Source organism: Orycteropus afer, unplaced genomic scaffold (genome assembly GCF_000298275.1).
Source record: "Orycteropus afer afer isolate SDZICR_OR568_19922 unplaced genomic scaffold, OryAfe1.0 scaffold00160, whole genome shotgun sequence".
NCBI lineage: Eukaryota > Metazoa > Chordata > Mammalia > Tubulidentata > Orycteropodidae > Orycteropus > Orycteropus afer.
In genome coordinates this window covers 614,895-630,082 of record NW_006921747.1, presented here as the reverse complement: position 1 = coordinate 630,082, position 15,188 = coordinate 614,895, and the positions used below count along the sequence as shown (strand labels likewise).

Sequence of the window (15,188 nt, the reverse complement as noted above, 5' to 3'; positions counted from 1 at the left end):
CGATGATGGGCTCAAGTATAGCAGGGATTGTGGGGCTGGCGCGGGATTGGGCAGTGTTTCGTTCTGCTGTGCATGGGGTCGCTATGAGTCGGAAATGACTCGACGACACTTAACAACAACAACAACAACATATGATCAGGAACCTATGGTATTGAAAGAAGAAGTCCAAGCTGCACTGAAGGAATTGGTGAAAAACAAAGCTCCTGGAATTGACAGAATATACATTGAGATGTTTCAACAAATGAATGTAGCACAGGAGTTTCAGGCTGGATTCAGAGGAAGACATAGAACAAAGGATATCACTGCTGATGTCAGGTAGACCTTGACTGAAAGCAAAGAATACAGAAAGATGTTTACCTGTGTTTTGTTGACTATGCAAAGGCATTTGTGTGGATTATAACAAATTATGGATAACATTGAGAAGAATGGGAATTCCAGAACACTTCATTTTGCTTATGAGGAACCTGTCCATAGACCAGGAGACTTCCATTAGAATAGAACAAAGGGATACTGCATGGTTTAAAATCAGCAAGGGTTTGCATCAGGATTGCATCAATTCACGATACTTATACAATCTGTATACTGAGCAAATAATCCAAGAAGCTGGACTATATGAAGAAGAATGTGGCATCAGGATTGGAGGAAGACTCATTAAAAACCTGTGATATGCAGATGACACAACCTTGTTTGCTGAAAGTGAAGATGACTTGAAGCACTTACTGATGAAGATAAAAGACTTTAGACTTCAGTATGGATTACACCTCAACATAAAATGAAAATTCTCACAACTGGACAAATAACTAACATCTTGTTAAATAGAGAGAAGATTGAAGTTGTTAGGGATTTTGTTTTGCTTGGGTCCACAGTCAACACCCATCAAAGCAGCAGTCAGGAAATCAGACATAATATTGCTCTGGGAAAATCTGCTGCAATAGACCTATTTAAGGTGTTAAGAAGTAAAGATGTCTCTTTGAAGACTAAGGCATGCCTAACCCAAACTATGATATTTTCAGTCACCTCATATGCATGTGAAAGCTGGACAGTGAATAAGGAAAACTGAAGAAGAGTTGATGCCTTTGAATTGTGGTGTTGGCAAAGAATACTGAAATTACCATGGACTGCCAGAAGAACAAACAAGTCTGTCCTGGGAAATGCAGCTGGAATGCTCCTTGGAAGTGAGAATGGCCAGACTTCATCTCACCTTCTTTGGTCATGTTGTCAGAATGGACCATCCCCTGGAGAAGGATGTCATGCCTGGTAAAGTAGAGGGACAGAGAAAAAATGTGAAGACTCAGTGAGATGAATTGACACAGTGGCTGCTGCAATGATGGACTCAAGCATAGCAAGGATTGTGATTATGGTACAGGACTGAGTAGTGTTTCATTCTATTGTCACTATGAGTCAAAACTGACTTGATGACACCAAACAACAACTCACCAATTGATATTTGAGTTGTTTCCAGTTTGATCTTATCATGAATAAAGCTACTATAAACATTCACATACAAATCTTTATATGGATATATGTTTTCAGTTCTGTTGTGTAACTACATGAGAATGGGATTGCTGTGCCTTATGATGTTGTTAGCTGCTGTCAAGTTGATTCCAACTCATGGAGACCCACTGTGTGCAGAACTGCTCCACAAGGTTTTCAAGGCTGTGACCTTTTGTTTCTTTTCATTTAAAAGAAAAAAAAAAAAAAAACCTTTTTATTGTGATTTGGGTGAAATTTTATAAACCAGAATCATTTTTATTCAAAAGTTCATACATATTTTGTTTTGTGACACTGATTACTTCCTCACAGTGATTACCCTTTCCCTGTGTCCTTCTTGCCTATGCATTCCTGCCTCCCTACCTTTCTCCCTGTGCAAATGCTGCCCTTCTGGTCTCCCATAGTTGATTGTTCTAAGGAGTCTGGCTCCCTGGTGTAGGTGTTCAATTCACAGGCCTGTCTGTTGTTTGGCTGAGAGTAAGCCATGGGAGTGAAAGGGTGACACAGGCCATGGTCTCAGGGTTTCACCAGTCTATATCAGAGTAGTGAGCCTGGTCTTTTTTATGATTATGAGTTTTGTTCCACCTTTTTCTCCCACTCTATCTAGGATCTCCAATTGTGATTCTTTTCCAAGTGATTGGCATTTGTAGCCAGGTACCATCTAGGTCTTAAAAGACCTATATTATATAGGATTATATAGGCTGAGGTTTTCAAACTCCATTAGACCTTTGGACTAATAGTTTCCATGCATTTTAGATTTTCTTCACTCTGCTCTAGCAAGGAGAGACCAATAGTTGCCTCTTAGATGATGGCTCATAAGCTTTTAAGACCCCAGTTGCTACTCACCAAGTACAATGTAGAACAATACAATGTAGTACAATGTAGAACATTTTATGCCAGTTGAGCTTAATGTCCTCTGCAACCATGGAAGGCTGTGACCTTCTGGAAGCAGACTACTAGGTCTGTCTTCCCCAGTGCCTCTTTGTGGGTTTGAACTGCCAGCCTTTTGGTTAACAATTCAGCACTTAAGCATTTGCATCACCCAGGGAGCCCTGCCTTATGACAAGTGTATTTAACTATATAAGAACTCAAACTGTTTGCTGTAGTCGCTGTATTAATTTTCCTTTCAGTGCATGACTTTGTAGTTGCTCTGCATTCTCATGTGTGCTTAGTATTGTCATTTTTATTTTTAGTTTTTGTACTTCTAATATAATTATTTTAATTTGCATTTCCCAAATGTTGAGGGTTTTTCATTTGCTTACTTAGCATACATATACCTTCTTTAGTGAATTGTCTGTTCAAATTTTTTGCCGATCAAAAAAATTTATAATAGATTTTATTTTTTAGAGCAGTTTTAGGTTTATAGAAATATTATGCAAAAGTACAGAGTTCCCATGTATCCCTTCCTCCATAAACATTGCTTCTCATATTAGTATCTTGCATTCCTGTTGTACATTTGTTCCAATTGATATGCCAATATTAATACATTATTATTAACTAAAGGTCATATTTTACATTATATTTTACATTATAAGGAGCTCTGGTAGCATAGTGCCTAAAGCATCTGACTGCTAACCAGAAGATTGGTGGTTCAAAGCCACCAGTCACTCCATGGAAGGAAGACTGGGCAATCTACTTCCATAGAGATACCATCTTGGTAACCCACGGAGGGGTTGCTATGAGTCGGAACTGACTTGCTGTCAGTGAGGTTTTATACTTTATATTAGGTTCATTCTTTGTGCACAGTCTTAGGGATTTTGAAATGCTTAATGTCATGTGCCCACCATTACAGAATCATATGGAGTAGTTTCACTGCCCTAAAAATGTCTGGTGCTCTACTCATTCATCCTTCCCCCTGCACCCTGGCAACCACTGGTCTTTTCTCTATCCCTATAGTTTTGCCTTTTCCAGAATATCATACAGTTGGAATCACACAGTATTTTGCTTTTTTGGACTGGCTTCATTTAGCAATATTCATTTAAGTTTCTCCCATGTCTTTATGTGGCTTGATAACTCTTTTTTTTTTTTTTTTTAATTAGCTTGTTTGTTACTATTGAGTTGAAAAAGTATGTATGTGTATGTATGTGTTTTACATATGTTTTACACATACATACTCTGGATATATACGTTCTCTATCTGGTTCAAACCCACCAGCCACTCCTTGGAAAGAAGATGGGACAATCTACTTCCGTAGTGATACTGCCTCGGAAACCCAAGGAGGGGGCGCTATGAGTCAGGTCCGACTCGACGGCACATAACAACAACAACAACATCATATATGTATTTTGTAAATATTTCCTGTCTGTGGCTAATAGCCAGTCTGTGGCTAATATTTTCATTTTCTTAATGCTGTCTCTTCAAGAGCAGAGGTTTTTAATTTTGACAAAATTCTATTTATCAATAATTTTCTTTTATGGCTCATGCTTTTTGTGTTCTGTCTAAGAAATCTCTGCCTAACCCAAGGTCACAAAGTTTTCCCATAAGTTCTCTTCTGGAGGTTTTTTCATTTTAAGTTTTACATTTAGATCTATGGTCTTTTTAGTTAACATATGCTGTGAGGTAAGGGTCAAGATTCTTTTTTTCTCTCTCTCTCTCTTTTTTTTTTTTTGCATATGGAAGTCCAGTTGTTCCAGTACTATTTACCCTACTAATTGTGTTGGTCTTACAACCTCAGTCACTGGTAGACAGATACATAAATAATAGTAAAAATATCTCTGAGCTTGTTAGTCAGTTACATTGCATCTCAGCTTGTTAATCAGCAAGGCAGAGAGAGTAGTAGCTAGCAAATTCAGTTTTCCACCTTCAGCCCTGCTCCTTCCATCATGTGATTTTTAAATTATTTTTTAATTGTGTAAATCTATATGTAACAAACATTTGCCATTTCAGAGCTATTATATGAGTTTTAGGGGACTCTGGTGGCGTAGTGCCTAGAGACACTTGACTGCTAACCAGAAGGTTGGCGGTTCAAACCCACCAGCCACTTTTCAGAAGGAAGATTGAGCGATCTACTTCCATAGTGATACTGCCTCAGGAAACCCAAGGAGGGGTTGTGATGAGTTGGAGATGACTCCACAGACACAACAACATATGAGTTTTAACAACTCATATAGTTTAAACAATGCACTTTGGGTGAGTCATCTCTAATTCATTGCTTTCTGCAATCTACACTGTAGTTGGAATTCCTGCTCACTGTTTTTGTTGTTATTTTATCAGTACTAATGACCTTTTCACTAACAACAATCTCAGCAACCCGGACATGTGGGCAGCTGACTGGAGGGGAGGATGCCTACAGTTTCCTTTGTCGTCCATGTCTTTGCTTAGCAGCAGAGGGCGGCATTAACCCTGCCATTTGAGTAATATGCTCAGTTCAACTTGTAGAACAGATTTACTTCCCAAATATGTGTGGGGTCCCACTAAAGGATATTTAGGTATCTCTTGCAGGCTGAAGAACTTAAAATGTGTTTTGAGTCTTACAAAAAGGCAAGAAATTCTTTTTGAATTATTTGTTGTAGCTGTTATGTTACTAAAGTCTACATTTACATTATTAAATGGAATTTTACCAAAGAAAAAGTATCTATACTATTGTCATGCCAAGGAGTGCTGGTAGCATAGTGCCTAAGGCATTTAACTGCTAACCAGAAGGCTAGCAGTTCAAATCCACCAGCCACTCCTCAGAAGGAAGATGGGGCAATCTACTTCTATAGTGATACTGCCTCAGAAACCCAAGAAGGGGTCGCTATGAGTTGGAAGAAGGGGTCGCTATGAGTCAGATCAGACTCAATGGCAGTGAGTTGTTTGTTTGTTTTTGGTTCATATGCATGTGAAAGCAAGGCAATGAATAAAGAAGACCGAAGAAGAACTGATGCATTTGAATTATGGTGTTGGCAAAGAATATTAAATATACCACGGACTGCCAGAAGAACAAACAAATCTCTTGGGAGAAGTACAACCAGAATGCTCCTTGGGAGCAAGGATGGCAAGACTTCATCTCAAGTACTTTGGATGTATTATGATGAGGGACCAGAACCTGAAGAACGACATCATGCTAGTAAAGTAGAAACTTACTGCCGTGGAGTCGGATCCAACTGGTAGAAACCCCTCCTTGGGTTTCTGAGGCAGTATCACTATGGAAGTAGATTGCTAATCTTCCTTCCAAGGAGTGGTTGGTGGATTTGAACCACCAGCCTTCTGGTTAGCAGTCAAATGCCTTAGGCCCTATGCCACCAGAGCTCTTAGTAAAGTAGAGAGTCAAAGAAAAACAGGAAGACCCTCAACTAGTTGGATTGACACAGTGGCTGTAACAATGAGCTCAAGCATAGAAACCATTGTGACGATGGGGCAGGACCAGGCAAGGTTTTGTTCTGTTGAACATGGAGTTGCTGTGAGTCAGTACTGACTCGACAGTGCCTAATATCAACAAGCACAACTTTAAGGTCCATCTCAAATGTGACCGTCTCCAAAAGTTTATCCCAAGTTTACCCAAATACCTCTGTTCCACTTATAGCCCCTTTTCTATGTGTCTACCTACACTTCTTTACCTTAAGATAAAATCATGCACCTGATTTATCTCCTTGGTGCTGTGTTGGTTCAGGGCTTAAGGCATTTGGCTGCTATCTAAAAGGTTGGTGATGGGAACCCACCAGCCCTGGGTTGGGGAAAGATGAGGCAGTCTGCTTCTGTAAAGTTTTACAGCATTGGCAATCCTATGAGACAGTTCACCTCTGTCCTATAGGGTCACTATGAGTCAAAGCAGACTTGAAGGCTGTGGGTTTAGTTTGGTTTTCTCTCCATGGTTGTAGTTAAATTTGTGACTCATCTGGGCATTGGCTTTGACAATTCCCAGCACTGCCTTGCACATGTTATTGTTGTTACATGCTGTCGAATCATCTCCAACTCATAATGACCTCATATATAGCAGAATAAAACACTGTGCAGTCCTGTTCCAGCCCCATGATCCTTGCTATACCTGAGCCCATCATTGCAGCCACTGTGTCAATCCATCTTATTGAAGGTCTTCCCCTTTTTTGTTGTCCCTCCACTTTGCCAAGCATGATATCCTTCTCCAGGGAATGGTCCCTTCTTACAACATGACCAAAGTAGGTGAGACGAAGTCTGCCCATTCTTGCTTCCAAGAAGCATTCCTGATGCACTTCTTCCAGGACTGATTTGTAAGTTCTTTTAGCAGTCATGGTACTTTCAGCATTCTTCACCAACACCACAACTCAAAAGCATTGACTTTTCTTGGTTTTCTTTTTTCACTGTCCAGTTCTTACATGTATATGAAGCAATTGAAAATACCATGGCTTGCACATAGTCAGTGCTAAATATATTGTTATTGAAAGATGGACTCTGAACAAAAGCAAAGGAAGGAAAAAAAAAAAAAAAACCTTCGATATTTGCCAAATAGTGAGTGTGTACAAATATGAGCTGACTGTTTTCACTGCCCTTTCACATGAGGACTGTGACTTGGGTGAAGAGAGTAAGGCTTCAGGTACAAAATTATGGGTAAATAATATTTGAATTTGTTTCAACAAATGGATGCAACAGTGGAAATGCTCACTCATTTATGCCAAGAATTTTGGAAAACAGGTCCCTGGCCAACAGATTGGAAGAGATCCAAATTTGTGTCCATTCTAAAGAAAAGTAATCCAGCATTACACTAATAGTGTCACTAGTTATGTTATTCAAGAAGTAGATTTTGAGAAGGAGTTTAGTGGGCAGATGTTGACTAAGGAGTAGAGGTTAATGCATTCAGCTGCCAAACTAAAGATTGGTGGTTTGATCCTACCAGATGCTCCGCTGGAGAAAGATGAGGCAGTCTGTTTCTGTAAAGATTTACAGCCTTGGAAACCCTAAGGGCAATTCTACTCTGTCTTGTAGGGTAGCTATGAGTCGATGTCGACTTGATAACAGTGGATTTTTGGCTTAGGACCAACACCTGTGGGAGAGAAAGAACCAAAAGCAGGGGTGCACAGAGTAAGGAAATGAATTGTGATACTTGCTACACAGAGAACTCTGGAACTAGAATGGCCCTTCAGAATTGATCGATCCTTAATGTGGGCTGCTCTGGGAAGAATATCGCTTGGCTGAGGCACCTCTCCTCAGCAGGCAATTTTGTGACTCAACTGATAGCTGAAGGCCTTCTGTTAGCAGAACTCCAAGCAGCTGGAGCCACAAGTGCTTTGTTGAACGGGTGGCTGGTGGTGCAACAGTGTCACCCCACATGGGTATTTCAAATGGGATGTACCTTCCAAAATATCCCCTTCTATCTCTGCATTTTGAAGATTCTACTTCTCAGAGATAGGAAGTGACATAAGTCACCTGTTAGCAACCTCCTTCCCAAATATTTCTCCACGCAGCAACCACAGTGACCTTTCCAAAATGTATATCTGATCAAGGCACTCCCTGCTTAATATATTTCAGTGACTTCCCATTACTCTAAGGAAAGAGGTTAGAATCTTTCACATGGAGCTCAAAGCCCTGCACGAACTGTCCCCTGAGTGCCCTCTTTCGTGTATCTCTTACCACTTTTGTCCTGCTGACCATGATGGCCTGCCTTCAATATTTTGAAGCAATTTGCTTCTTCCCATCATAGCATATGTTCCCTCTGTCTCAAAGACTCCACTTCATCATGTCAACCCCATTAGCTATCTTCTTATTTTGCTCTTGGCAAAAGATCCTTTCATCATCTTTGTGTATGTTCATACTAGGAAATTCAGACTTTAAGCTTGGGACACTGGTTCATAATCAACCAGTACTTCATTGCACTTGCAATAGCAAAATAGCTACCATGGTGATGAATGTTGACAAAAATATTGACCTTTATCTGATAGAGTGTATTGACTTGATGCGTCAATTGGTATCTCCCCTCAGGAGGAAGAAACCTGTTGCTTCAAAACACATAAGTATTTATGTATGTGTCTGTAGATGAACTGTCAAGATAGAAAAGGAAATGAAGAGAAAGTACATGGCAGAGCATGGTATGGTGGGCAAGTCCCCACCTCCACCTAACTTCAGGGCATTTGTGTGAGATGCAGGTCTGCTTACTAACACCCTGCAGGTGGAGAAACTAGGTTTATATTGAAGACCACCCTCTATGGGGGTAGGGTGGAGAGAATATAAGGCAAGACTAAGAGAAGGATAAAAGGTAGTATTGTGGCCTACAGAATCACGATATTCATCTGTTGTAACTAAAGATCATTTGGCTCTGACATAGCTGTAAATTTGGGGCTCCAGGTTAAAGGCTTTGAAAAGAGTTCCCCTTAGTCTCTCTCCTCTACCTCATATGCCAACCACTCATATTCTCAAGTGGCTTCTACATTGGCCTTAGGGCTTTGAGAACTTGCAAGAGAAACTGTGTGAATTTCTTAGGGTTGTCATACCAAAGTATCACAAAGTTGGTGGCTTTAAACAACAGACATGTATTGTCACACAATTTGCAATTTGGGAGTCCACATCAGTGTGTCTGCCAGGTCCATGCTCCCTCTGAAGTCTCTAGGGGAAGATCTTTTCTTGTCTCTCTCAGCTGCTGGGAGCCCCAGAGTTCCTTGATTTGTAAATTCTTCTTCACGTGTCCATACTTCTCCCCCTGTGTCTGTCTGTCTCTCTCTCTTTTTTTTTTTTTTTATTAGGACACCACTCAGGTTGGATTGGGACTCACTCTAGTATGACCTCAGGTTAACTGATACTTCAGAGATCCTATTTCCAAAGCCGTGTTTACAATACCAAGAGTTAGGACTTCAACCTACCTTTTTTGGGGATGCAATTCAATTCATAACACTCTCTTTTTCCCTCTACATATACTTGCTATTTCAAGAGTTGACTCCAAGGACATCTTGATCCCCAAGTGTCTATCAGTCCTTCCATCACAAGGTGGGATTTTTTTAGCCACCCACCAGAACATCCTGAGAAGGGCTTGCCCCTGAAACTCCCAAGCCACCAAAGCCCAGAGGGCCCCATTTAGCACATCCTCCACCTCTACCACACATTTTTGCAAAGAAGGTCCCTAAGTTTTTCTCGAAACCCAACTTCTACCCTAATAGGTGCCATTTTCACAGAAGAGAATGAGCAAAGAATTAAAAGGCTAGGCAGTTGCCACCTAAGTTCATACAAATAAAGTTCTCAGAATCCTTCTTCTCAAATCTAACTTTTATCTGCTATTAAACACTTAGTGACTTTCATAGGCTCATGAAATATATAACTTTTTTTAATTGATAAGACAATGTAATATTTTTTATAATACATGCTTTTCAATTCATAATCCTATTTCCACAGTTGATGATTTTTAAATTTTGGAATTACTTTCCACATGCATTTACATAGTTGATTTGTACCCAGAAGTTTGGATTATTCTACTGTCTCTTACCAATATCCCTAAATATTTTCCAGATTTCTGTATTCCGAATATTCTTTATGTCACTTAAAATTATTTTATACTTATTGAAAGAGAGCCTTAAAATTTAGGTATTTGTCATGTATCACTATTATGTATATATGAAAAGGAAAATACATCTGAAATAAATTGGCTAAAGTATTTCTAGGGCAGTGGCAATGAAATGGGACCTCTGGTGGCATAGTGCCTAAGGCACTTGACTGCTAACCAGAAGGCTGGCAGTTTAAATCCACCAGCCACTCCTCAGAAGGAAGATTGGACAATCTACTTCCATAGAGATACTACCTCAAAAACCCAAGGAAGGGTCACTGTGAGTTGGGATCTGACTCAATGGCAGTGAGTTTGGTTTTAGTTTTGGCAATGAAATAACAACTGCCACTTAGTAGTTTTAAAACCCTTCTCATTCTAGAGATATTCTAGAGGGGGGAGTTGTAATAAACTCTCTTGGACACACTTTTGCTTAAGAAACATAATAATTTCCATGCTGTTGATGCCCCTGGTGTGAACCTTCCAGATCACACCTCCCTTATTTCCACCCCACAGATACTTACTATGAATTTTGTTTATCGCTCCCTTATTTTTCTCTACATGTTTAGCAAATATGTACCCCAAGCATATGGATTTCTCTGACTTTCTTTTATTATGCAACATTTTGTGAGAGTCACCCGTGCTAACATGTATACCTGCTACTCATTTTCATTGCTGTATGATATGCACGGAATGTATACACAATTTATCAGTTCTCCTGTTTGATGATATCTTTACTGTTTTCAAGGTTTTGCTTGTACAAATTGTTTTACAATAAACATTCTGTCTCCTGGATATATACCTAGAAGTTGACTTGCTAAATTTATATGGGGGATTAGCAGACATTTTCTGTAAAGGGTCAATTAGTAAATATTTTAAACTTTGTGGGCCATAAATCTCTATGAAACTACTCAGCTCTGTCATTTTAATGTGAAAACAGGCATAGCAAATATGTAAATTAATGACAAGGCTATGTTGCAATAAAACTTTCTTTACAAAAACAGGTGCGCTGGGTAAGATTTTCCCTCAAGATGGGTACTGCCAGTTCTTTGATCTAGATGATAGACTTTTCTGTCCTTACTGCCCACAAATACTGCTGAACCACCTCCCCTGAATATCCTAAGCAACATGAATCCTATCTTTGCTTAGTCTATTGACTGGAATTTAGGGACCTTCAGGGTGGGGAGTAGAAAGGGGATAGGAAGATGCTGGTGGTGGTGGGAACCAAAGGCTGAAAGAGCACCCACATTGGCTCTGCTGAGCAATGGGGAGAAGGGGGAGGGGGATTGTTGGCTGGGGTCTCAGGCTGCAGCACAGACGACGTCACAAAAGCTGCTGTGAAATCACTACCAGGCTGTGAGACAGAAAATCAAACAAGATAGCATTTCATTTGGCATTATATGGTTTTATTGTTTATTTAAACTGCAGTAACAAAAGCTGGAATTGACTCCCTAGGGATACTTCCCCAAGCCCTGGTCTCAACTGCAGCTTCCTGCTCAGGTTGTGATTTAAACAGATTTAGATTCAAAGATTATTGTCTCCATAGTCTCAGATGTCATGGTACCCATGATTTCCAGGTCTTGGCCATCCTGTGCTCTCTCCATCTTGGCCTCAATGTTGCACCTCTCCACAGTCTTGGCCACAATGTCCACTCCTCTGTCATGGGATGTTGTCATTGCTTTTGAAGCAGGGATGGCTCTGAAACTCCTGAAGAAAGAGCCAATCTTGCTGGATTTCTTACCTATAGAAGCTGAGCTAGTTGCAGATTGGTTCTTGCCCAGTTTGTGAGTTGTCCTAGACTCCTTTGGGGTGGGACTGCGGCTCATACTTTTGTGAGAGGAGGACCTTTGTCCTTTGCTCTTTAGGGTACTGTGGCCTTTTTCTTTTTTGTCCCCTCTTGTGGTTCCATGGCTGGCCAAGGACCGGTGGGAGGATGATTTCCGGGTTGATTTGTCGCCACCTGTCCTGCGGTGACGGGAAGTTTTCCTAGTGGGATTTTTGTCCTTCTTTGCTCTTCTTTCCTTTTTTGCCTTATGAGCTTCAGCACTGGGCTGGGAGACCCTCTGGCTTCCATCTCTCTCACTCATATAGCCTTCACTCTGCAACGTTGAGATGAGGGGTCCTCCAGTGCTTTCTGCGACAGGCTTATTGGTGGTTGCTACTCCTGCAAACACCACACTCATGCTGTTGTCTGAGGAGAAATTGGTAGCTGCCATTGATGTGGCGGAACTATCCTGTGTGGATGTGCTTGTAGCACCCACCAAGACCATGTTAACACCTTCTGAGGACATGTTGGCAGCACCTGCCATGGCCTTGCTGGCTCCACTTTCTCCTGGACCCTTGGTGGCCACTCCTGCCATGGCTGCGTTTACCTGTCCTGGGCCTGAAGTCTTGGTGGTTGCAATGCTCATAGTACTTGCTGTACGGCCTGCTGCTGTCCCTGCTGCTGCCACTCCTGTTGTAGGGCTTGCTGCTGCCCCTGCTATTGCTGCACCTGCTGTGGATCCTGCTGCTGCCCCTGCTACAGCTGTGCCTGCTGTGGGGCCTGCCACTGCCCCTGCTATTGCTGCTACTTTGCCAGGCCCTGAAGCTTTTCTGGCTACAGAAGGTGTATGAGGCTTTTCATGGGAAGCTTGTTGGATTCCCTCTCCCCCAGCATAAGCAGAAGAGGTGGCTCCAGACACCTCTCGGAGCTTGTGAAGCTTGACCTCGTCCCGATCCCCTTCTCCACGGAGCTCTGCAGTCTGTGCCAATGGAAGAAGAAACAGGTGAAATAGAGAAGGTGGAAAGTGAGACCAGAATTGCATGTTCCTCTTTTTATCCTGATGCTGAGCAACTCAAGGGCTTATCATTCAAAGAACATTTGAGATCATCAAATCAAAGCTCCCATTTGATGCAAGAATCCTGTCTGCATCTCCTGTTAAATGCCCACTCAGTGTTGCTTAAACTATGCCAATGCCAGGGAAATTGAATTTGCCATCCTTGAACACTTTTATATATTTATGCTTATACCTCTGCAGGACAGATTCTTAGAAGTGGGATTTCTGAGTCAAGGGACATACAGATTTCACCATTTGGAGGTTACTAACAAATTGTATGCATGCAGAATTGCTTGTGCACATGTGGGTCATACTGATTTCCATAAAAATCAGTACATGGAAGTCGTGGGGTAACAGATCATAGCTCAAATGAAGAAAGGACTTGCTCATTGTTAAAAGTGTTCCCCAACTTATGAGCCTCCCTGGGTTGGGAAGGAAGTATTCAAACAGATTGGACAACGAGGATGCTGTAAAGGGGATTGTAGCTCTGGGTATGAGAACACAGCAGCTGAAATTCAGGCTTGGGTAACACTATTGAGAAGCACTCAGAACCTCTCCAATGTGGAAAGTCACTTAGTGGTGGCTCATGTGGCTCCAAAAACCAAAAAACAAACCCACTGTCAATGATTCAGTTGCAACTCATGGCAATCCCATGAGTTAGAGTAGAACTGTTCCATGGGGTTTTCCTGGCTGTCCCTGTTACTACAGCTCACAGGACTTTCTTCCATGGCATCACTGAGTAGGGTTTCAACTGCCAACCTTTAGGTTAGTGGTTAAGGGCAAACAATTTACACTACCCAGGGACCTATTTGGCCCTGAGTACTTTCAAATGCGGGAGCTCTGGTAGCATAGTGCCTAAAGCACTTGATTGCTAACCAGAAGGCTCGCGGTTCAAACCCACCAGCCACTCCTCAGAAGGAAGATGGGGCAGGAAGGAAGATGGGGCAATCTACAGATGGGGCAATCTACTTCCGTAGTGATACTGCCTCAGAAACCCAAGGAGGGGTCGCTATGAGTCGTGTACAACTCGACGGCACATAACAACAACAACTTTCAAATGCAATGCATTTCTCAGCTGAGCCTCAGAGAACACCAAAGCCTTTGTAGGACCAGCTTTTAGCTGCTATCCCAAAGCACCCTGTCCCCATTTTTTTTTTTTTTTTTTTTGCCTCTGGAAATGCTTACCGTTGTGCTTTTGTCTTCGTCTGTCAGACATACAGATGTGGTAATTAGATCCCCAGTTTGGATGGTCGGGGTACTGGTATAACTCTCTACTGGTGGTCTCAGGAGATAAACTAGTTTTTCCCAATAGGAAAAGAGGTCTTCTCGTGCATCTGAAGAAGGACACAGCTGCAGGTAAAAAGTACGGCCAGTGGCAAGTTTCAGGCGCAGCTGCTGCTTCTCATGATCATGTATGGAGATCTTGACAAACTTCAAGGGAAGGAGCCTGGTGAGCTCTAAGGTCTTTGTGGTCTTGCGACCTCTCCCCTTGGTAGGTCGGCTGTGCCCAACTTGATTTTCGCAGACTTTAGCTGGCCGAGCCAGCAGCATGACATCAGGCAGGGGGAGGATGGGGCTGGTGGATGCGATGCCCACGGTCACCATTCGGACACGGTTGTGTACGTCAATCACCTCTCCTTTTTTGCTGATCTGTATAAAATCGCTCTCAAACATTGGTGCATACTTGAAAATGTCATACTCTCCTCCCTTGTTCAGTTGTCGCTGCAGGTCCCCCATGGAGGTGTTGAACACACCCATTGAATGGTAGCTGTGGGCAGTGTAATAAGGTAAGTCACATTCATTGTTCATGGTTCTCTTCTTCCAAGACAGCTCCACCACCCACAAATTGTGTCACCAAGAGAGAGGGAGCAAAGACCACTGCCCATCTCCCTCCAGGGCTTCTGCCTAAACCTCCTTCTGCCACTGCATTTATCCTCCACTGTCCTTTGTGACCTGTCACCATCACATACCCCTTTGTCTCAACCTGCAAATAGCTACCTCCTCAGGTCAGGGTCACCAGCCTCCCCCAACCAGCTACCACCTCCAAAGGGGACAGGCTGACCCTGGCCAGGTATAGGTGTGAGTGGACTGTATATTCTTTTAAATCAATATGTTAGAATCCTACATTCTGAAACCATCTTGCTTTTGTTAATATCTGGGGTATTTCCAGTTTTAGTGTTGTTGTTACAGATATCCCTGTAGTGATCATCATCTTACAGATATTCTGAAAATCATCCTCCTGAAAATTCTGCTGAATTACTTCCTGGGAATAAACTGCTATAAGTAAACTGTATGGTTATGGCTAGGATGGTGTCTAGAATGTTCTTCTCTGTGACCCAGTGAAGAGAACAGTGCTATAAGGCATACAGAAGTAGCTGTTAAATTAATAGTTCAAAAGGGCTTCTGCTATACCTCAGAACCAGAGTTCCATGGCCACAGTGGTTTCCAGGGTCTGAAGG

The 15,188-nt window shown here is 41.9% G+C and overlaps 1 protein-coding gene across 1 annotated transcript; it reads right to left on the bottom strand.

Annotated features, from left to right (window-relative positions):
• Positions 1–11,418: 11,418 nt before the first annotated feature.
• FAM71B (family with sequence similarity 71 member B) lies at positions 11,419–14,538 on the bottom strand. Its single transcript, XM_007946407.1, has 2 exons — positions 13,915–14,538; positions 11,419–12,654 (listed from the first exon to the last, which is right to left on the bottom strand). The coding sequence occupies exons 1-2, from the start codon at positions 14,536–14,538 to the stop codon at positions 11,419–11,421; spliced, it is 1,860 nt and encodes a 619-aa protein (XP_007944598.1).
• Between the last annotated feature and the right edge of the window lie 650 nt (positions 14,539–15,188).